The sequence below is a fragment of the Hippocampus bargibanti genome, linkage group LG06 (genome assembly GCF_051943395.1).
Source record: "Hippocampus bargibanti isolate YZ-2025 linkage group LG06, ASM5194339v1, whole genome shotgun sequence".
Taxonomy (NCBI): domain Eukaryota; kingdom Metazoa; phylum Chordata; class Actinopteri; order Syngnathiformes; family Syngnathidae; genus Hippocampus; species Hippocampus bargibanti.
The window spans coordinates 24,514,382-24,539,161 of record NC_142739.1 but is presented as its reverse complement, the minus strand read 5'-3'; the positions used below and the strand labels follow the sequence as shown (position 1 = coordinate 24,539,161).

At 42.3% G+C, this 24,780-nt stretch overlaps 1 protein-coding gene across 2 annotated transcripts in view; it reads right to left on the bottom strand.

The window, feature by feature from the left end:
• Positions 1-1,372: 1,372 nt before the first annotated feature.
• Positions 1,373-24,780, bottom strand: part of sema6cb (semaphorin 6Cb) — a 124,999-nt gene continuing 101,591 nt past the window's right edge. The window contains exons 17-21 of one of the 2 annotated variants that reach the window (XM_088998845.1): positions 20,482-20,559; positions 17,246-17,304; positions 16,569-16,619; positions 13,557-13,697; positions 1,373-4,740 (exon numbers count right to left, since the gene is read on the bottom strand). In XM_088998845.1, the coding sequence (XP_088854971.1) occupies positions 3,536-4,740; positions 13,557-13,697; positions 16,569-16,619; positions 17,246-17,304; positions 20,482-20,559 (1,534 nt within the window). In that variant the 3' untranslated portion in view covers positions 1,373-3,535. The remainder of the gene's footprint in view (positions 4,741-13,556; positions 13,698-16,568; positions 16,620-17,245; positions 17,305-20,481; positions 20,560-24,780) is intronic. The other variant, XM_088998846.1, reaches the window with a different exon arrangement.

Below are 24,780 nucleotides of genomic sequence, written 5' to 3'. Positions count from 1 at the left end.
AAAAAATGTGTTCCCTCGCAAAAACATTGTGTTCCCCGACAAAAATTCCGCTGTTTGATTAACTGTTGTGAGTGTGCATTACTTCCGGGTTGAGTGACCGCTGGCGCGTCAGGGTACCGCTGCTCACCCGCAGAGAAAATTATTATCTTGTGAGTGTAAAGTGTCCTTGGGAGTTTTGAAAGGCGCTTACATGTATAAATACAATATAAATTAACAAAAAATAATTAGGAGTGCCACGTTCAATATGGCCACCACGTCGGCCTTCACATCGATGTGACGGCCATCTTGGATGTGGTTCTTTCCTGTCAATGGCCAGATAAACAATGTACATTTTACTCAGCCATAAACTCTTTTCGAATTATTCTACTCATTTAAAACATTTATAATTATAGTTTAAATATTATATTACATTTTTGGTTCCTTTGCATTACAATTTAGCAAAGTAGGAGACACAAAAATACATGATCGGATGGCAGTGAGCACTCAGTTAGCTTGTAGCATCCTGGGTTGAATCCCCACACATGGACATTTCTAAAAGGACTATGTTTGGCCACCTGTAATGTTTCCCTATTTAAACATGGAAATGTCCTTGAGAGCTTTGAAAGGCGAATAAAATAAAATGTATTATTATTATTATAAATGATAATTACAACAAATACGAAAAGCAAAGAAATGTGTTGCATTTCCCTTTATAAGTCATGTTTTAGCAAAACGAGCGTTGTTTTGTGTTAAAATACTATATTTGAACCCAGTACCGCATGGTTTGAACCGTTGTTTAGCACAGAGGGCCCCAACCCCCGGGCCGCGGACCGGTACCAGTCCGTGGGTCATTTGGTACCGGGCCGCGCAAAAAGAATGAATAATTTACATAAAATGAAAAATTACCAGATTACATCCGTCTATGACTTACTCTTGACGCATGTCACAACGCTTGTCTATGTCACGTGATACATACCGCTAAAATTAGCCCATCGTAAGCTAGCAAAATGAGTAAAAAAACAAACATCTTGGGACAGTTTCTTTATCCGCCGGTCCGTGAAAATATTGTCTGACATTAATACGGTCCGTGGCGCAAAAAAGGTTGGGGACCACTGGTCTAGCATACTCAATAAGGACAAAATGGGGGGAAAATATCTTCAGAGATCTAAAATTTTCTGGGTGCATGGATTCACTTTAGGGGTGGTTGTAGCACCCCCCCAAAAATAGACTAAACACACAAACTGACAATTTGTCGTGAGAATTAGAGCCTATGAAGGTATACTGAGACTAAGACTGAGTAACCCAGAACCACTCGACTGTGAGGCAGATTTAACTACCATTACTGATCCGCGCTGCCATGAGTATGAAATAAGGCACATACGTACACTTGTGTAGTCAGTATGTTTTTATTTACAAGCATTAACCTCAAAATGTGTCGATAAGAAGTGCAGCTTTCTCCATTGTCGTAGTTTGTATGGGAATGTCGGCCTCTGGTGGTCCAAAATTTTCCCACTGGAGAAATGTCCATGTCAGCAACAATCAAAACATTCTTCCCAGGAAAAAAACAAAAAGACGTCACTGCCCTCCTGCCCAAAAATAAAAATCTCATCTCAAAGCAAAAATAGGAAACACAACAATAAAATTGCAGTTTTTTTTTTGGGGGGGGGCAGCCAAACGACAATGCAGTCTTTCAGGAACATTTTTTTTGTAATAAGGCTCAAATGTATTTTTTAGTTTTTTTGGGGGGTGTGGGGGGCGGGGTTAGGGAATTTTGTGTTTTTTGAGTATAATAAGGCAAAGACAAAAGTTACTTTCTTGCTAATGTCATCACAACTCGACGCACACATATGTATATATATATATCTATATTTATATATACTGCAGATAGTATATACTGTATGTGTCTCTACACACACATACAGTATACGGTGTACGCACGCTCGCACACGCGCGCACATGCATAATAGAAACACATTCTGTTAGCAACAACGACATCGCAAAGAAAACAAGAACCAAGCGTCGTGGCGCCTTGCGCCGTTTCCAAGTCTCGACTGCAACTTTGGCGTCACCGTTAATGCAATTGCTGCAGATTCGCTGACGTAGTAGTTATTGAGGGTAATGTCGCCGATGATGTCGTCAATTGAGTCACTGCCGTAGTTACGATCGATGTAGTTGTCAATTTTGTCGTCCATATAGCTGGTATGTAGTTATTGTCAAAGTCGACAATGTGATGTACACTTATTTTTGTTGTTATTGATATAGTTGTGTAGATAATCTGTATTTGTCGATGTAGCTAGCGATGTAGCGAGAAGACGTTGAGCTGGTCGTTGTTGATGTAGTTGTTAAAGTAGATGCAGTTATTGTTTTAAGTTGTTGACGGTGTTATTAGTGTCTGTGTGATGTTCAGTGGTTATTAGCAGTTATTGTTATTGTAGTTGTTCATGTTGAAATTGATGTTGTGATTTTTGTGGAGGTCACGCCACGTAGTTGCGGTCATTGAAGAAATACTGTAGATGAGGTGGTCACGGAAGTTGTCATTGTTTATGATGATGATGTAGTGGTTAAGGTAGTCGTTCCTGTAGATATGTGGTTAGCAATGAAATAATAATAATAATAATAATAATACATTTCATTTATAATTGGTTTTCAAAACTTTCAAGGTCACTTTTCAGTCACAAGATAACTTCTTTTTTCTGTGGGTGAGCAGCGACAGCCACACGCGCCAGCGTTCACTCAACCCTGAATAACTCAAATAGATAGATAGCTATCTAGCTAATAGCTAGTTAATAGCTAGCTAGCTAGCTAGGTAATAGATCACTATCTTGATAGATAGATAGCTAGATAGCGGCTAGTTAGTTAGATAGCTAATAGACAGAAAATAGCGAGCGAGATAGATAGCCAGCTAGTTAGTTAGACAGCTGATAGACAGCAAATAGCTAGCTCGCTAGATAGCCAGCTAGTTAAATAGCTAAAAAACAGAAAATAGCTGGCTGGCTAGATAGATAGCTCGTTCAGTGTCTTCCATCTTGAGAAGTTTGAAAAACCGTTACTTCCGGGTTGAGTGAAGGCTGGCGCGAATAGCTGCCACTGCTCACCCGCAGAAAAATATCCCGTGACTGTAAAGTGCCCATGAGAGTTTTGAAAGACGCTTAGAAATAAAATGTACTATCATTATTATTAGTTATATAGCGAATAGACAGCAAATCAATGTAGTTTTAAATGTAGTTGTTGTGTAGACATGTCATCATTGTCGTTGCAATGTAGTCGCGGCCTTGAGTCGTTTATGTCGTCGTAGTCATTCACGCAGTCGAGGTGAGTATCTATGTAGTGGTTGGTGTAATTGTTGACATAGTGAGGTTGTCATTATCGATTCAGTTTTTGGCGGCTTTTTGGCGGCTGACGTCGTTGCGGTTGCACTTTGAGGGACGCCATCAGCCGTCCTGCGCCGCGTTGCAAGGTTAATGTAGTGTGTCACGTACAAGAGAACAATACCAATATGGTACAAAGATAATTCCCCACGTCAACTTTGAGTCGCCGCTGCGGGTCAGAAACGGCGTCAGTAGTTGAAGTTGGCATGCGGGCTAACGGGCGAGGAGGCGGGAATAAAGAGCGGCTTGGGCGGGGCGTCGGATTTTAGGGGGGGCCCCCTTCGCATCCCTCCGCCGCCCCTGAGAGGGCCTTCCTGCTGGGCGGCGTTGTAGCGTGCCAAGTAGCCGGGCGGCAGGAGGGGAAAATGCCCGTCGCAACTTCCTGTGGAGTTCATGCGCGCCAAGAGCGGCGGCGGTTGGTGGGCGGCGACTCCTAAACGTTGGCTGAAGCTGTGATGGCGAGGGAGCGCCGCCCCCCCGGAGGCGGCGGCACCCGTCGACGAATGCCTCTGGGACGCCGACTGGCGGCGTTCTAGCGTGGACGTGTGCGGCGGGGGCGGCGGCGGGTCCGGGGGGACGTCCATGCGACGGGTGAGGCTGTCGCGAGGCAGCGTGGACGAACTGTAATACGGCGCCGATTCCGTTTCGGGAATGTGAGGCTGGACGCGACCGGCGTAGGCCGCCGCCCCGCCGCCGTGGTGCCCCCCCGACGGACTGATGAGCTGCGGCGTCTTGGTCCCGCCCCCCTCGTGGATGTGCTTGAGGAGCTCGTCCAATGAGGTGACTTCCATCACCTTGCGGGCGTAGCCGGGGTGTTGCGGCAGGAGGCGATCGGCGTTGTGGACTTTGCGCTCGTCGGCGTGGCGCGACGCTCCGTAAGGGAACGCGTGGGCCGAGGGAGGCCGCGAGGCGTTGTTGCAGTTGTGGTTCTTCTCCCACTGGTTTCGGAAGGCCTTCATGCTCTTGATGGGCAGCTCGGGCGTGGAGTCCGGCGTGGGGAGTCCGGAGAGTTCCGAGGACGAGCGTAAGTGGTGGGGGAGCACCAGGTCCCCCATCGACATGGCGTGGTGGGCGCTCCTCCTGGGCGCCTCCTTGGAGAACAAAGAACTGTAGATCTTCGGGGAAGAGGCCTCCATCTTGTCCTCCTTGCCGGCGCCGCCCTCCAGGAGGCCGTTGAGCTTGGCCAGGCTGCGCAGGGACAGCGCGTGAGGGATCTGGACCTCGGGGTCCTTGGAGAGCTTGCGGCTCTTGTGTCCTGTCCGGTTGCAGTAGCAGGATACAAGAAAACCCGACAGGAAGGCGCCCAGCGCAAAGGCCACCAGGACGCATGCGATCAGAAGCGTGTAGTGGACGCTGTGGTTGCTCTTGTCCGCTTCGGAAGGACGGCGGACGCCTGGAAGAAAGGCAAAATGATTGCTTACTTACTTCTCTTTTGCAATTGACCAAAAACAAAAAAAATAATTAAAGAAGTAAAAATATGACAAAGCAACGCAATAAACTCATTCACCGCCATTAACACATTTATTCGGGAATTGAAAATATGACGTAGAACGCCATTCCCGATTTTTTTTTTAATTGGGTGCTGATGAAGAGCTGGCCAGACCTCTGGCAATGTTTCTTCCCTTCCACATGGGGGCAGCATTTCCCCTTTTCTCTATATTAGCACGTTGTTACAGCTTCAGCTGTTGTTAAAGCGCTATAATAATAATAATAATAAATTTCATTTCTAAGCACCTTTCAAAACTCTCAAGGTCACTTACAGTCACAGGATAAGTTTTTTTTTCTGTGGGTGAGCAGCGGCAGCCACACGCGCCAGCGTTCACGCAACCCGGAAGTAACTCAAATAGATAGAAAGCTAGCTAGCTCGCCAATAGATAGCTAATAGCTAGTTAGATAGCTAACATGTTTCCTTACTAAATAATAATAATAATAATTCTTTTCATTTCTAAGCGCCTTTCAAAACTCTCAAGGTCACTTAACAGTCTTTTTTTTTTCTGTGGGTGAGCAGCGGCAACCACACGCGCCAGCGTTCACGCAACCCGGAAGTAACTCAAATAGATAGAAAGCTAGCTAGCCAATAGCTAGTTAGATAGCTAACGTGTATAACATGTTTCCTGACTCAATAATAATAATAATAATAATAATAATAATAATACATTTCATTTATAAGCGCCTTTCATATAAATCAATGTATTGCATTGTATTTTGTACAGCCACCCCCATTTCAAGCTCATATAACTCCAGACCCATATAACTTTGGAATTAACTTTTTTAATGAAAGAAGAGAGTCTTCCAGTGCCAGGGTTTTTGTCATTTTCACTTAAATTGCAGGACCCACAGAATATTGAGTTTTAGGACTACATAAACATTCACTTCGGTCAGACCATTGTCAGAGGTCTGACCAAAGCTTCAAACGCTTGAAGGGAAAAGCCGAAAGGAAAAGAAGAATAGTCTTATGTTTCTAACGCTTCATTGAATATTTATGTAGTCCTAAAATCAATATTCTGTGGGTCCTGCAATTTAAGTGAAAATGACAAAAACCCTGGCACTGGAGTGGACACATTTTTGCACATCGTCTGGCAGTGAATGAGTTAAAATTAAAGTGTCACCATCCCCGAATACTATATATATTTTTTACTTTATTTTGGTAGCTGGCCAGGAGATGGCAGGGTTGTGCCAATATTAATATAATAATAATATAATAACTATCAAAAGAAAGTAGAAAGAACAGATAATAAAGAAAAATGACTTGAAGAAGATATGGAAGGAGAATAAATGGTAGGGGTCGTCATGACAACAAACGTGTGTCATAGTTCGCCACAGTCAGGATTTAGAGATTTAAAAAAAAAGCGCAATCCCCACCTTTGGCCACAATACAACATGAGAATTCTAGAAAAAGAACATGGAAAAAAAAGCAGCCTACATTTGACCCCATGACCTTTCAACTTTGAGGTCGCACTTTTAAGTGATTTTCATCCACGCTGAGATGTAAATGAGAATTAAAGCTCTTGATAAAAACCAACCTAATGACTGGAGGGTAAAAAAGGAGCGGTGAGGGAAGCACAATTGAGTCATCCACACCTGTCAATCATTCTTGTTTTCACACCTTTAAGCCCCAGCAACACGGAAAATGGCCGCCACTCAAAAGATTCAATATGGAGTTAATTGACAGTGTGTGTCTGTGTAGTGTCATGCACATGTGATTGTGTGTGTGTGTGTGTGTGTGTAAATGACCTTGGTCCACACTGTCGACCATCTGTAGTGTCACGCCTCCTCTACGCCCCCCCCAAAAGCCCACATGAGACATCGCTAAGTGTGTGTTAGCCTCATTAGCATATGTCCCCGTATGTGTGTGTGTGTGTGTGTGTGCGTGTGTTTATAATCACATGTAAACGTGCAGGTGGTGCAAAGCAACCGAAATGCGGCTACAATTTGCGCTGAGGATTGAAAATGATGACGTCCAACTGATGTTAATGATCATAATGGGATGATGATCGTTAAGATGATGACTCATCACACTCACTGATCAATAATTAACAATACGCAGCGGAGCACAACTTTCATTTTTTTGGGGGGGGGGGGGGGGGGGGGGGGGGCTGAAATTAACATCAGAAGATCTTCAATTTACAAAAAAAATAAAATCTCTTTGAGGCCAATTAACTCATTCACTGCCAGACGATGTGGAAAAATGTGTCCAACCAGTGCCAGGGTTTTTGTCATGTTCACTCGAATTCTAGGACCAACAGAATATTGAGTTTTAGGACTACATAAACATAGAATGCGGCGTAAGAAACCTTAGCCTCTCTCCTTCCATCAGAAAAAAAAGAGTTAATTCCCAAGTTATATCGGTCTGGAGTTATATGAGCTTGAAATGAGGGCAGCTGTTCAAAATACAACCTAATACATACATATTGGTTCATATAGCTGAAGCAGGAAAAAAAAAGCGCTAACATGGAAAAAAGGGAAATGCTGCCCCCACGTGGATATTGCCAGAGGTCTGGCCAGCGCTTAACTCTTTATTTCGGATGACAGACGAGAGTCGAAGGTTTTTTTTTTTATTAGCTGAGGAGCTTCATGTCCACAAAGTAGTCCTTGGACCCTGCCTTATGGTGTCCAGCTGGCTACCTAGCTAGCTATCTATTAGCCATCTAGCTAGCTTTTTATCTAGCTAACTATGCTAGCTAGCTAGTTTTCGATCTATTTGAGTAACTTCCGGGTTGAGTGAAGCCAGATAGCTAGCTTGTTATCTAGCTAGCTATCTATCCTCTTTTATCTGGAACTGCTTCGTGTAACAAAGAGGGTACAGAAAGTGGCTAAGAATGAATTACTCTCTGTGTCTTTGTGTTGTCATGTTATTTGCTATGTCGTTTTTTTTTCTCTTTTGATTTCAAGATGGCGCCGCAAAAGTGGCAGCTCATGTATTATGTTTTTCTACTTTCATTCCTCTCATCACTTTGCTGCTGTGAAATGTAAATTTCTCCACTGTAAGACTAATAAAGGCAAATCCAATCCAATCTAGCTTTCTATCTATTTAAGTTATAGCGATTCATATGATGATCATTAATTTTATATTTTATTGTATTTATTTAATTTATGTAATTTTATATTTTATTTAATATTAATATGAAAAATTAATTAATCAAACAGCTATTGAGTAGCTATTTGAGGGTTGAGTGAACGCTGGCGCGTATGGCTGCCGCTGCTCACCCACAGACAAAAATTTATCCTGTGACTGTAAAGTGACTGACAGTTTTGAAAGGCGCTCAGAAATGAAATGTATTATTATTATTATTAATCGGCACCCAAACAAGACAAAAAATAAACCCCGAACAAATTAGGGAAATGGCGCTTCACCTCATATATTCAATTCCCAAATAAATTTGGGGATAGCAGTGAATGAGTTCAAAATATGTCGCTGAGTGATAAATGATTGAGAGCTGTGTCCCAATATTTTCGCTCAACCAGTGAGCAAGGTGTGGTGGCGAAGAAATTAGGGACAGACACAAGTCTATTTTCCAAAAGTGCACAGACAAACGTGTGTAACTCGTTTGTAACGCGTGTGAGGAAAACGTAGTCGTCATGGCAACCGTGGCAGACAACGACGACGTCGACTCCCAGGAGGCTTTGCAGGCCTCAAAGTGTCAGACGTCTGCTGACAGATAAAGACAGCGCGAGGAAGAGCAACATCGGAGCGAACTGCATCAGCCGCTTTGAGTTATTTATTTATTAAGCCTCCTCTTCCTCACTCTATCCTTCCGAGACAGGTTCGATGAATTAATTAGTCAAATGACCACACAGCCATACAAAAATTTCATATTTCCACCCATTCATGAGACAAATTGACACTGAGGCGCTTGCGATCATCCCAGAAATTAGCCTGTTTCAGGTATGCGGGGACGTATATATACAGTAAAGTCTCGTTATATCGATATCGGATATATCGATAGTCCCGGTTATATCGATACTATTTCTATGCACGCACAGAGAAAATTACATGCAAACAGGGTCGGCTATATCGATAGTCCCGGTTATATCGATATTTTTTTGGACTCCCTTGAATATCGATATAACGAGACTTTACTGTATGCATAGATACTGTATATGTACGTGTGTGTATGTATATAATGTATATACAGTATGAATCTATCTATCTATCTATATATATACACAGTAAAGTCTCGTTATATCGATATCGGTAATATCGATAGTACTGCTTATTACGATACTATTTCTATGAACGCAAGGAGAAAATTTACATGCCGCAGGATCGGATATATCGATAGTCCGGTCATATCAATATCAATATAACGAGACTTTACTGTATATATACAGTAAAGTCTCGTTATATCGATATTCAAGGGAGTATATATATATATATATATATATATATATATAATATATAAAAAAATACATACATATATATATATATATATATACATATACTTGCGAGTCATTAAGCCTCCGAGTCTCTATTCAACATTTTGAGTTGTTATAATAATAATTTTTCTGTGGGTGAGCAGCGGCAGCCACACGCGCCAGCGTTCACTCAACCTGGAATAACTCAAATACATCAAGTTGGCTAGCTAGCTAATAGATAACTGATAGATAGCTAGCTAGACAGCTATTAGATAGCAAATAGATAGCCAGCTAGGTAGCCAGCAACGGTGACCCCGTTCAACTAGGAATAACTCAAATAGATCAGGTTAGCTAGCTAGCTAACAGATAACAAATAGATAGCTAGCTAGCCAGCCAGTTAGACAGCGAATAGAAAGCAAATAGATAGCTACTTGTTGTGCGTCATGTAGAACATATGCGGATAGTTTTTCACCATTTTTGGCCACAGCTACATTATGCTACAACTTTGTGTTTGCTTTCAACATTTAACTTTTAGCAGACATGCACATTTCACCATGACGTCCCTGATCCACTTGAGAAAAAGACGCTTTGATCCTCTCCTCTTTCATCTAGAACTGCTTCATACAACAAAGAGGGTGCAGAAAGTGTTTGATTCAATGACTGTCTTTTGTGTTGTGTCACACTACTTGTTATTCTGGTTTTTGTTGTTGTTTTGACTCCAAGATGGCGCCGCAAGAATGGCTGCCTTTAAAGCAGGTCTTGTATTTTGTTTTTCTATTTCTTCCTTTTCTTTCCTTTTACTTTCATTACTTTTTGAAATGTAAATTTCTCTACTGCGAGACTAATAAAGACTAATCCAACACCACGATTCCACTAGAGGGCGCTAACGTAACACCAATTGCTTTTTCCCTAGGAGGCTTCAAATAGCGAACAACAAAGGCTCAAGTGTCAACAAAAAAAGGCAAAAAATACAATGGTAGCCTGACAGTAGCTTGTTAGCACCACAATCCAATACTCGCCAACAAGAAATGGTCTCACATGAGACCGTGAGCACTATATAAGTATCAACATTTCACGTTAAAAGGCGGGAATGTTGTGTGAAGTCCGGCAACAATACCACAAAAAAAAAATGGTTTCAAGTTTTAGTCAAGAGTTGCTCTTTTTAACAAATTCAAAGGAGTTCAGTAATTAGCGGGAGTGAATGTGAGCTCAAGAGGGCGTGTAATTGTTCCGTAATGACTTCTTCATCCTGACAGCAGCGCCGCCTCAGGCGTTGTTTATGCGCACATGCAATCGTAGCGCAACAACGCCGCTACAACAGCAGATCCAGAACATTAATTACTGGTTTCTGACTGTTGGGGGCTCATGGTGGGGTATTACATTTCAGGGATAGGTGTTAAGAGGAAGCAAGCGAGTCAGGCAGGAAAGACTACATAAGGTGGGACATTGGTCGCGGGGACCAGTCAGTCATAGTTGTCAAAATAAAGCGCTGATGCATCTGTGGAACTGCCGCGGCTTGGAATTGAAACGGATTTACGTGGGATAGGAGATATGAGACAATCGCTTTTTGTCAATGGATGCGGCAGCTTTGTGTTTGCTTTCAACATTTGCCTTGTAGCTAAATTCCACCATGACATCCATGAGATCCACTGGCGAAAAGGACCGTTTGATCCTCTCCTCTTTCATTTAGAACTGCTTCATGCAACAAAGATGTTGCAGAAAGTGCTTAAGATAGAATGATTGTGTCTTTGTGTTGTCATATTTTGTTGTTTTTTTTTACTTCAAGATGGCGCAGCGAGAGCGGCTGCCTTTACAGCAGCTCTGTATTTTGTTTTTCTACCACCAATATGGCAGCACTGTTTTTGATGTGGCACTGCCGCGGCTAGGAATTGAAGCGGATTTACGTGGGACAGGAGATGTGAGACAATCTCTTTTCGTCATTGGATGCTACAGCTTTGTGTTTGCTTTCAACATTTACTTTGTAGCATGACGTCCCTGATCCACTGGTGAAAAGGACATTTTCATCCTCTCCTCTTTCATCTAGAACTGCTTCATGCAACAAAGATGTTGCAGAAAGTGCTTAATATTGAATGACTGTCTTTGTGTTGTCATATTTTGTTTTTTTGACTTCAAGATGGCACAGCGAGAGTGGCTGCCTTTACAGCAGCTCCATATTTTGTTTTTCAACCACCAATATGGCAGCACTGTTTTTGATGTGCAACTGCCGCGGCTTGGAATTGAAGCGGATTTACGTGTGACAGGAGGCGTAAGACTTTTTGTCAATGGATGCTACAGCTTCACGTTTGCTTTCAACATTTAGCTCGTAGCAAGACATGCACATTCCACCATGACGTCCCTGATCCACTGGTGCAAAGGACATTTTGATCCTCTCCTCTTTCATCTAGAACTGCTTCATGAAACAACGAGGGTGAGGAAAGTGTTTAAGATTGAATGACTGTCTGGGTCTTTGTTGCTATATTATTTGTTATTTAGATTTTTGTTCTTATGACTTCAACATGGAAACAGTGGCTGCCTTTACAGCAGCTCCTGTATTTTGTTTTTTTACTTCTTCCTTTCATAATTTTGCTACTGTGAAATGTAAATGTCTCCACTGCAAGATTAATCAAAGACCAATACAATCCTTAAAAAAACTTATATTGTGTAGTGTTTGGGATCATTTTCTTGACTATGCCTGATGGTCACATAACACAGAGACATCTCATCATCAGCAGTGTTATTCAAAGTCAAAGTATGCTGGCTTCTGAATAAAAAAAATCTCACATCTTCAAATATTCCGTGTTGTTTTGGTGTAGTGTGACCTAGTTCCGTCATTGCTGATTGGTCATATTTAATAGAAATCCACTCCATATGGACATTTGCATATTAAAGACTGAAGTCAGCGCTTCTGCGCGGTGCACGTTATGACCCGCTCAACTTATAAATATTTATAGATAAGATGAAATATTCTACAAGTATTTCTTTGTCGGAAGGCCATCTGCTGGGAACAAATAGCAAACTTCTCTGGACTTTTAGTCTCTGCAGTACAACAAAATTTAGCCGGATAGTTGATTGCTATGGTTTTGTAAACAAGAAAACATTGACAAGCAGTTCTAGATGAAAGAGGAGATGATCAAAGCGTCCTTTTCAGCAGTGGATCAGGAACGGCATGGTGGAATGTGCACGTCTACTACAAGCGAAATGTTGAAAGCAAACACGCAGCTGGAGCATCCATTGAGGAAAAGAGATTGTCTCACAACTCCTCTCCCACATAAAGCTAGCTAGCTATTTGCTATCTAGCTAGCTAGTTATCTATTAGCTATGTCCTTGAGAGTTTTGAAAGGCGCTAACAAATACAATGTATTATAGTAGTAGCTATCTATTAGCTGGGTAGTTAGCTTTCTATCTATTTGAGTTACAGTGAGACCTTGGCTTATGAACTTAATTGGTTCCCAGACAGAGTGTGTAAGGCGAAAAGTGTGTATCCCAAAATTAATTTCCCATAGGAAATCATTAAAATGAGAATAATCCATTCCCAGGTCCCCATAAAACATAATTTTCTACTTTCTAATTTTCTAAGCCTTAAATCTACACAAAATAGACCTTATTTTATGTATAATAAATGTGCTATAGTATTATGATTAAAGAAATAAACTGTAAAGTACAAAAACTTGATGGAATGGAGTGTCCGGTTTCCTCAGCATTAAACACTTGATGAAGAACGTAACCTTCTTTCACCATAATAAAAATCACAATGCTAATGGTAACAATACTTAGATGCTAACACGGTCAAAGATGTGTGTATGTGGACGCGCGTGAGAGACAATTCTTCTTCCTTGTCGTTTTATTTCTTTTCCTCATTGTATGTGCTGCACATCTCGATGCCCTTTGACGAGGATTTACGCTGCTCTGACAGCTCCCGTCAGCGAGAAGGTGAGGTGGTTGTCGAGGAAAACCACTTCCTTAACATCTATCCACCCTGCTAAATCCTCCAAAACCCGTTCTTATGACCTCCATCTACCAAGAAGATAACTTGGGCTTAGTGTGTTGTTGTGGTTTGTGCTGTTAGCGCAATGGTTAGCAAGCTAACGCTAAATTGCTGCGTACACGGCGAGGAGATTTCTGATTAGCTCTCTCTTACTGTTGTCATGTTAGCGGTTGATTAATTTGTGGTTATTTTGTTGCGTTGGTCTTCTGTTTAGTCAGTTAGTTATGTTCGTTAGCCCTGTTAGTAGTCACTTGCATTAGCGGTCACTTGCGTTAGCAGTCACTTTTGTTAGTCAGCTATATTGGACCTAGCAGCGCAAATCCTTAAGAGGTTGCAGTGCAAGGAAGACACAAGCTCCTCCCCCTTACCCTCCATCTCCACAATGATTGGCTCCGAGTCAGGTGACCCTTGATCCCCCTCGTAGGGAGGGCCCTCTGGACCTGGACCTCTTTCAGGGTCACCTGCCTCCTTATGATTGGATGGGCCGGCACTTGTAGGTATGGCCTTCCCTGTGGTTGCATCGGAAGGAAGGAAGAGGAGGGGGAGGGGTAACACAGTGATTGATTAGTGACCGGTCAATCAACTTCTGGATTGGGAAGGAAAAAAAAAAAATCACTGCAGCGCACGCCTCATTGTGAAACGTGAGCAGTCATCTGTCAATCAAGAATGGATGATTGACGTGATGATTAGAAGAAAAAAAATCTAAAAATTTGCATTGGTGACACAGGTGTTGAAAGGCTCACGTTAGCGACGTCGCTAACTGACAGAAAGCTAAACTACAATGAGTAGAATGTTTAATGTGTGAATGATTGATTTGTATAGCAGATTGTGTTTGTCATGCGAGTGGTTAGTTGTATTGGCGTGTGTTAGCAGTCGGTCATTTTCATCTGTCATGTTAGCTATCAGTTTCAAGAGTGGTCGGCTGCTTGAGTCAGTCGTGTTAGCTATTAGTTGTCATTGTTTGTTTGACCTTGTCAGTTTTGTCTTGTCATGTTTTACTCATGGTTTTGTTTGCCACTTTGGACCTTTTTGTTCCGATGACTTTATTGTTTGAGATTTTGTTTCTGCTGACTTTATTTAATACAATTTGTCAAATCAACCCTGCTCCTCCCACTTGCGTGCTTTTTTTTTTTTTGGGGGGGGGGGGGGGGGGGGGGGGGGTCCACAACTACCACTATCTTGCTAACCGGTACATCAGTTGTGTCGGTGGTCTGTCACACTCGCACTAAGTTTCTGAAAGGAAGTTAAATGATGGCGCGTGGAATGTTTATCAATTGGCAGACATATCATCCTGCTGACACAGTATATGCTTGATAGCATCATTAGCGCCCTCCTGTTAGCAGCATGCTAAATGGCCCTAAAAGGGAGGAAAAATAGCCTCCGTTTGTCATTTTCCCGGTGGCGTGCCAGATGACGGCGCCCTGCCACGTCACCATCTGTCCTCTCTCTTTGATTTATTGTGAAAGTTTTTGTTTCTATGGCTACAACGCAAAAGATGGAGGATAATATGATTGGATATGCCGGCGGGTGTTTATCGTCCGCCTTTCTCCCCGCGGGCAACCATTGTTGAGATGACAGGAAGTGGAAGAAAGATGGCGTCCGGGGCTTAGCGATGCATCAGCTTTGTTAGTGTGATAAATATTTCACCGGACAAAAGATTGGAAAGCATGAGAGTGCATCCGGTTATCAAATACTCAACTAAGAGTCATCAGCTTTGTGCTTACTCCGCCCCCCCGCCCACTCCCAAGGAAGTGAAGTTATGGTAGTTATTTCATTACAATACTCATTGAGAACACCGACAACCGAGACTGACACATTCGGTACAGAACTACAAATTGGTCATTCCAAAAACATCTTGGGTTTTATTAGTAGTCAGTCAGTCAGTCAGACAGACAGACAGTCACTCAGTCAGTCGCATTAGCGGTTCGTCAATTTGGTAGGTCGTCTGTTATTTTGTTGGATGATTGGTTGGTTCGGTTTGGTGGTTTGCTAATAAGTTGTGCCCCTGATAAGCTTTGTTAGTGGTCATTTAGTCGGTCATTGAGTGGTCTTTGGTCAGTCACGTGTAGGTTACAGTCAGTCATGTCAGTCGTCAATCAGCCATGTTAGAAGTTAGCTGTTAGCAGTCAAGCCACGTTCACGGTCAGTCGCCTTTGTTTGAGGTCAGTCTTGTTAGCGGTCGGTCAATCCGTTTAACGGTCAAAGAGTGGCGTTTAGTTGTTTTAGTTGTCTGTCCTGCTAGCAATCTGTCGTGTTATTGGATAATTGTGTTAGCGGTCAATCGTGTTGACGTTTAGTGAGTTAGTAATTAGTAAGTGGTCTTAAGAGTTGTAATAGCGGTTAGTTGTTTGATGGGAGTACAGACACTTCGCCAGTTACAAAGATGAGAGTTACAAACAACGATACATACGAACATTTTTGTCGTAACATGTAGTATTCTCTCCAGTTGTACATGTATATACCTTTAAAGAGCACATTTTATTAAATGTTTATTTTTCGGTACAAACCAATACAGGTTACTGATACAATCCTTAAACATACTTATATAAACCTTCAACATACTTATATAAACCTTCAACATACTTATATAAACCTTCAACATACTTATATAAGCCTTAAACATACATTGCGTACAAAAAAATAGCACTGAAGCAACTTACGAACAAATTCACCTTACGAGCGACCATTCGGAACGTATCTTGTTCGTAAGTTGGGGAGCGTCTGTACTAGTCTTCATAGCACTGAAGCAACTTACGAACAAATTCACCTGACGAACGACCGTTCGGAACGTAACTTGATCAAAAATTGAGGATCGTCTGTACTAGTCTTCAGTTGGGTTAGTAGTTAGCCAGTTGTCCTAATGAGTCAGCCGTGTTAGCAGTCAATCATGTTACCCGTCAACCAGTCATGTTCTGTTCAGTTGTGTTAGCGGTTAGCCACACTTGTGCTCGGTGAGTCAGTCGTGTTACAGAGGTCAGTAGCGTTAGCGGCCATTCAGTCTTGTTGGCGGTCAGTCGAGAGATACAAAATGGATGCCCACAGAGTGGCTTAGCGTCTGCCAAGGCAGGCGGTGACAAACGTTCACACTTTTTTTTCCCCTTCAGGGCCTCCTGGGTTGTATCGGAGTGCCGGCCAGCTCGGCCGTGTCCCGGTACCTCATTCCCAGCACGCCACAGGCGATGGTGAGCCAAATGAGACATGACAGGGATGGCATTCCCCCCGGGATAAAGACCATTAAAGACAAAGGCCGCCATGTTTAAGCTGTCATCGAACAGCCTGAATGAAAGAGTCCGGAAGCTTCCGGGCGGCATTCAGAGGTGCAAGTGGTCATTTGTGGACAGAAAGTAGTATGGGGGTTGGGGGGAAATGTGTGAACTGACCGTATGACGAGTCCAGAGGTGTGTTATGCTTGCGAGTGGTCGCCGGGATATCTGAAGATGGAAAACAAAAGAAAATATTTGGAATTACATTTTCCTGTCAAGGATTCCCTCGTCTGGACTGTGATTAATCTCCAATGAGATATCCTTGCTGTCTGTCGCCTTTGTTGTTGCTGTCTGCGTTATGCAAACGAGCGGTTAAAAACGGCAACCGTGAAACGTCTCACCAAACCGGGGAAGATTAAAAGCACTTCCTAGAGGGGGATCAGAGGAGGGGTTAGGAATAAATTTTCTTCTGCATTCTCCCGACACGACTGGAACATGCTAATGTTTCATGGTAATGTTTATATTTGGAGGGGGGGCGAACCTGGCATGACTGACATTTGTTTTTCTCTTTAGCTGCCAGAGGAAACCGACATTGTTCACGTTTTTTTTTTTTTTAACGTGTGCGAGCACCGGACGGAATAATTAGCATCTTGTCTTCACGGCCGACTGACGACAAACTGATTGTCTGTCAGCTTCACTCAATTAAAAAGATAAACTCCCGGATTCAACGAGGAGATCAACATCGGTGCAGTAGACAAGTACGTGCTAACTAGCTAGCATGAGAGATAGTACAGGAGGCGATAGATTCGAGCCTTCTTTGTTTATGTTGTGAGAAGACAACGTGGTGGACTCACCGTGACAGGCGTTCGGGCGGAGAGGAGCGGCGTTCTCCACGTCTTGCTCAAAGGCGCTTCTGGGTGCATACACAAAGAAAATTAGTATTAGCAATTAGCATCCACCTATCCGTTCATCCATTTTCCAGACCGCTTTATCCTCAATAGGGTCACGGGGGGTGCTAGAGACTATCCCAGGTGACTTCGGGCACTAGGCGGGGGACACCCTGAATTAGTTGCCAGCCAATCACAGGGCTCTCTCAATGACACAGAGACAATTTTGAGTGTTCAATCAGCCTGCCATCCACGTTTGTGGAATGTGGGAGGAAACCGGAGGACCCGCAGAAAACCCACGTGGGTCCGGGCAGAACATGCAAACCCCACACAGGGAGGCCGGACCAGGTCTTGAACTCACGACCACTGCACTGTGCTAACCACTTGACTACCGGGCTGCCCAGCAACTAGCATACCACGTGAAATAAGACCAAGTTATGTCATGTGATGCTATGATGTCAGTTCACATGATGTTGGAAGTCACATGGTACCACTCAAGTCATGTGACAACTGCTGTGTCGGTGCTCAAAGATGCTTAAATGTTGCCACGTGTCACCTGTGTGAGATGCCGCCGCCCGTGTCTGGTCACCCACATCGCATGTGATGTCTCATGTGGCATCTGTGACGCTAGCTAACACCTACGGTGTGTCACATGTAAGATATTTTCCAGGATGCCACCTGTCATATGTCGCTCATGTCATACGTGTAAGTCATGTGACATTATAAATAATAAATGCAGCGCTCAAAGATGCTGAACTCATTCACTGCCATTCCCAGATTTAGTGTTTTTTTTCTTGCTGGGGGGTGCGTTTCAAGCTTCGGTCAGACCTCTGGCCATGATTTTCCCTCCCTTTTGTACAGCTGCCCGCATTTTAAGATCAGATAACTCCACACACATATAATTTAGGAATTAACTGTTTCTTCTGATGAAAAAAGAGAGTCTATGGTTTCTTACACTGAATTGAATGTTTATGTAGTCCTAAAACTCAATCTTCTGTGGGTCCTGGAAATCGAGTGACAATGACAAAACCCCTGGCACTGGAGTAGACACATTTTTGCACGTCTGGCAGTGAGTAATAATAATTTATAAACACAAATATATAAATACATGAGTAAATAAATAAATAAATAAAAATACAGTCGTACAGGAGTGGTCCATCGATGAAAAGGTTTCTTAAGCCATCATCTGCACTTCTTTGAAGGTGTCGGACGTTTTGCTTCTCGGATGAGAAGCGAAACGTCCAACAATTTCAAAGATGACGGCTGAAGAAATCTGTTCATCAATAGTCCAAAAACTCAATATTCTGTGGGTCCTGCAATTTGAGTAAAAATGACAAAAACCCTGGCACTGGAGTGGACATATATTTGCACATTGTCTTGCAGTGAATGAGTTACAGGATGCCTCATGGGATGTCTGCATATGACACATGATGCCAAGAATCATGTTCGTGTTACATTATACAACCAAAGTCACCTGTTAGATTGCAATGTCACACGTCTTAGGTCTCATTAGTATCATATGAGCTCAGCTAAAATCACATTTCATCCCAGTAGGGAATGAAAACCAAAGCACGACACCAGGACGCATTGTCTTTTGTTGTTGTTGTTGAAAGTTCCTGCTGCTACAAGGTAAAAGTTTCTGGGAAAGAAAAAAAAACTTTTTTTTTTTTGTTAGGTGCTGTGAATGAGAACAGCGTGTGCGGAACACGACAAAGATGAGATTTCGTCACGGTCACATCTTGATATCGCAACAACCTGCTCGCCCTCCTTCACAAAAAAATAAAGCATTTGAGTTTTTCTCCCTCTCGGTGTGACATCTTTGAAAAAAAAAGAAGAGGCGAAATAAAACAATAGAAGCTGTCATCAAGCTTGCGTGGTAAACATGAGCGCCTCTTCTCAGGAAACTGACTTTGACAAGATGACACCTGCGTCCCATGTCCCGTGCTGCCACATGTTAAATATTTCTAGCTGTGTCACAATATGCTGCAAATCATGTCACCTCGGTCACATGATGTGATGTCACTTGAGGTGCGTCACCGATTTCACATAACATTACCCGAGTCATACCACATGTTACGTTTAGGTATCTGAGGACATCACCTCCAAAATAAATAAACAACCAACCAAACAAACAAATAACTATATCACAAAATAAACACCCAGATAAATAAATGAATAAACAGAAAACTAAACAAACAAACACAAAAAAATAAATAGATAGAGCGAGCTAGCAATCTAGACAGATAGCTAGCTCGGTATCTATCTAGCTATCTAGCTGTACAGAGTGCACGCTAGCTCCAGCTATCAATCTATCTGGATAGCTAGCTAGCTGGATAGCTAGCTAGCTAGCTAGCTAGCTAGATAGATAGCTAGATAGATAGATAGATAGATAGATAGATAGATAGATAGATAGATAGATAGATAGATAGATAGATAGATAGATGGATAGATGGATAGATAGATGGATAGATAGATAGCCCGATGAAATGGAGGGATTTAAGCTAGGCTAAGGTGTCTTTTTGTATTTTTCAATCGTCACAACAACAAAAAAAATGGTCATGTGGAATTGTTTGAACCTATCAAAACGAATTTGTCGCATGAGATGAAGTTATGAAGCGATCTGTATCTGAACCGATCTCCAAAAGGTTTTGCCTTCAGGAACAATTTGAAAATAAGTTCAAACAATTAAACAAATGGATTCCATCCATCTATTTACTAGAACGTGACGGACGCCTCCTCTGTCTGAGGATCTCACAAGCGGCAAGAATGAAAAAACGATCCAAAACAGATGTCCTGATCAAATTCATATCGTCGTCTTTGCTGATTTTTTCCGACGTTCCCAAAATTTCAACCCTCTTTTTGTTTTCTTGATCTTTTGCTCTGGATTGCGGAATGAAGATTCTGGCCCCGGTTCTACCACACTCCTAACTGCTCGCACATTGGACGGCGGCCCGTAAATCAAAAACCTCAGCGAACTTCTCGGGAATGTAGGATCAGAATGTTCGTCTCTTTCCATTCCAAAAAGGGGGCCTTCTGAGAAATGAAGTGGAAAATTCAGTAGGGTAGCAAACACACAAGCATGTCCTTTGCCTGTCACTCAACAGCTCTTAGTCCCGCCTTTTTCAACTATCTGCTAACCACGTCTTGTTTTCGACGATGTCATTGTGACATCTTAACGGCGACGACACGTTATAGAGACTTACTTGAATCCCGGTGCGGTGGCGACACACTTTCCAGTCTTTATCCACACGCAGTACGGGTCCCTCGAGGATAGGCAACGTCTGCAAGGCAAGAGAAATGACCGTAAATTTCATTTTTACATATTTGAGTCTTCGTTGTTCCTTCTGCGAACGCACAGTTCGTCCTTTGTGGCTCCGTTAGGGCCTATGTATATTTTCAAGTCAACTTTGCAGGTAGCACACAGGTCTCCCAGTAGGGATGCAACGTATATTCACTCATTCACCGTCAGACGATGTGCAAAAATGTGTCCATTCCAGTGCCAGGGTTTTTGTCATTTTCACTCAAATTCCAGGACCCAGAGAATATTGCGTTTTAGGACTACATAAACATTCAATTCAGCGTAAGAAACCTTAAACTCTCTTCTTTCATCAGGAAAACAAGAGTTAATTCCCAAGTTATATGGGTCTGTCGTTATATGAGCTTGAAATGGGGGCAGCTGTACAAAATACAATACAATACATATTGATTTGCATAGCGCTTTAACAACAGCTGATGCTGATGCAAAGCGCTAACATGGACAAAAGGCAAATGCTGCCCCCTCATGGAAGGGAAAAACATTGCTAGAGGTCTGACCAGTGCTTTGTCTGCACCCCCCGCAACAAAAACCAAAACCCGAAAAAATTCGGGAATGGCGCTCTAGATCATATTTTCAATTCCCGAATAAATGTGTGAATGGCAGTGAATGAGTTAAATACAGTGATACCTTGGTTTTTGACCATAATCTGTTCCAGAAACCTGTTCAAAAAACGATTTGTTTGAAAACCGAAACACCACTTTCTATTATAATCAATGTAAAAATGTTTAATCCATACCAAGTCTAGAAAACAAATTTTAAAGGACAACCGACACCATTTTTTTGTTTCCTAACTGACATCAGAAAAGCGTTTTATAGCATTTGAAATACACAAAACACACAGGCTGATATTTTTAGTCAAATGCAAAACGCCAATAAAAATGACTTAGTGTCCCAAAACTGCCACAAAATGAGCTCGAAAATTGGGGAGATTCAGAAAGTCCCGCCCCATTGTTCGTGACGTCACTATTGGTCACACACTGCCTTGCTCCAGAATCAAAACAATGGCTCCAGAGAGTTCAGATTCGGAGAAGATGCTTTCTTTTTACTCATCCAGTTATGAATGATTCAAATAGTTCTGAAGAGGAAAGCATAAATGTTTGCAATCGATTAAAGAAGTCCTTCCGTATCAATTCGAGCCATCAAGACTCCATTGTAGCGCCCAGAAAATGCACAAGATGGCGCACAAGCTCCGTTGGAAATGGGCTGATTTGTCTGCTGGGAATTACACCTTCTTTATGCGTGTTACCTCAATTGGCTGCGACACACAACGATTCATCATTGCGTTATTCATGTAGTTTTCCTTCTAATTTCGCAATCAACACTGAGTTTTCAGATGAAAAAAAGGACCCAAAATGCATTGTGTTTCACTTTCTCGGTCAGGGGCGTTCCCTCCGTGACGTCACATAGGGCATCGTCGTCAACTCGAAAACAAGACTTCATGAATATTCAGTGCGAGTCTTAAAACGTAAAATATAGCTGTATGCGGTGGAATCTTTGTAAAATGCGCTCAGTAGAAGCCATTTGAAGCAATTTTACAAATTATGGACACAAATTGCCCGGAGGTGTCGTTTGTCCTTTAAAATCACTTTTTAACTATTTTACAGCACGAATGGAACTCTACATCACACTTTTCAATTCCTAAATAAATCCGAGAATGGCAGCGAATGAGTTAAGAGCAATAAAAAAAGGCAAAGAAGGTCCACAATTAAAACGTGGGAAATAGGAGTCATTCCCAAAAGAATGTAGCAAATTTATGGTTATGAATATACACATTGCTGCTCTGTATGCATTGAAGTAACAACTGGTAAATGCTGATGACTCCCTGAGTACATTTTCAAATTCCTATTAGCCTGTCTATGGCATTTCACATAATTGTATATTAGCAATAAGCTAACAAAATGAAGTTATTTGGTTTGTTTGTTTCAGTGTTTTGTTAACTTGAACTGCATTTACACACATCTTCACAGCCCCACTTTGTTCAGCAGAAAGGTCGGTGCTGTTGGACAGTCTGCTGTTGGATGGACGCATGGCTTGAGGAGCCCGCGATAAGAAGAAAGGAGCGTCAGCGCAGAGCGCCGATGCGTATGTGCAACTGTCGCGGCTTGGAATTGAAGCGGATTTATGTGGGACAGGAGATGTGAGACAATGTTTTTTCATCAATAGATGCTACAGGTTTGGGTTTGCTTTCAACATTTAACTTGTAGTAGACGTGCACATTCCACCATGATGCCCCTGATCCACTGCTAAAAAGGATGCTTTGAACCTCTCCTCTTTCATATAGAACTGCTTCATGTCATCACAAAGAGGGTACAGCAAGTCCTGAAGAATGAATGACTCTCTATGTCTTTGTTGTGATATTATTTGTTATTTTTTTGTTTTTCCTAAGATGGCGGCGCGTGAACATGCAGCGGCTCCCCTCTCTCTCCTGGCAAATTGGCGTTTTCGTGTTTATTATGTTTGTTCAAGTCATAAGTGCCTTGCATGCTGGGTCCGAGAGGACAGTAATTTCATCTGTGCTGTATGTCATGCATATTAGCATATTTGACAATAAAGCTGCTTTGACTTTGATTTAAATCGACTGGAACTCACTGTATTTACTGAATGTGTTGTGTGTATTACTCTTTATTTTTTGTCCATATATGGTACGTGCAAGGCTGAGTAAAACGCGGTAGTCTCAATGGACATTTAAGGAGTAAATGACACGTGTCTTAGCTCTACAGTCAGCGCTTGCGGATCTTAAGTATGACTCGCTTCCATGCATTTTACCCTCCCCCTGAATCCCATCCAAAAACACCCCATTATCACCCCCCTCTGTACTCCCCCACCTATACATCCTCCAACACTGGCTTCTGGTCAATCAGCTGGATCCAATCTCGCAGTGAAAGTGTGAGCACTGCCGAGACGTTTGCATGCAATGGGACTTTATCAATTCCCAGGAAGGAGGGGCAAACTTATTTTTCCCCTTACATACTCGGAGTGGGGAGGTAGGAGGAGTGTGGGGGGATAAAAAGGGGCTCATAGGGGGTGACTGAGTTGAACATTCCTTCCCCAAAATAGAAAGTGACGCTGAGAACGTGGAAAGGAGCAAAGAGAAACAAAAACAAAGATCGGAATTGAATCGCTTCCTGATCAGATTTTAAAATAAAATTAATTGTGTTTGACTTTCCCGCTCCGCCAAAAAACGTTCTGCAAAAAAATGCTTTGTTGTTGGCTGTTGTCAAGGAATCATCTGTTTTCTTTGTAATAATAATAATAATAATAATACATTTTATTTTAAGCGTCTTTGAAAGCTCTCAATGACACTTTACAGTCACAGACAAGCATATAATATAAATTACTTAAAGGACAACCGACGTCACTTTTTTGTTTTTTAACTGACACCAGAAAAACGTTTTATAGCATCTAAAATACCCAAAACACGCAGTATGATATTTTTAGTCAAATGCAAAACACCAATAAAAATGACTTAAAGTGTCCAAAATCTGCAAAAAAATGGGCTGCGAATTGGGATTTTCAGAAAGTCCCGCCCCCAGTTCGTGACGTCACGCCAAGACGTCTTGCATTGCTAGTGAATCAAAACAATGGCTTCAGATTCGGAGATGCTTTCTTGTTACACATCCAGTTATGAATATGATTCAAATAGTTCTGAAGAGGAAAGCATACATGTTTGCAATCGATTAAAGAATTTATTTGTGCACATTTTGAGGCAACATTGGGGGAAAATCTCTCACCCAAAAAAGAGGCACAAAATGGCGAAATCCTGTGGCCACCTCCGTTTCCACAGGCTGATAAATTCCTTGTATGGCGCTTGGACGCCCTCTTCTGGCCTTCTGGCGGCTTTTGGGTGCAACACGATGTCCCCAGACCAACATGTACAGCAAAATACATTGACGTGATGGAAGGACCGCGACAATGTGTCTTTTTTACGGTCAAGGGAGGTTCTTTAGTGACGTCACGTACGGACTCGTCACCAACTCAAGAACAAGACTTCCTGAATATTCAGCACGAGTCTTACAACGTAAAATATAGCTGTATGTGGTGGAATCTTTGTAAAATACGCTCAGTAGAAGTCATTTGAATCCATTTTACAAATTATGGACACAACTTGTCCGGAGATGTCGGTTGTCCTTTAACCCATAATAGACAAGCATGGGTATTATAATAAATAAAATACAATCACAAAAAA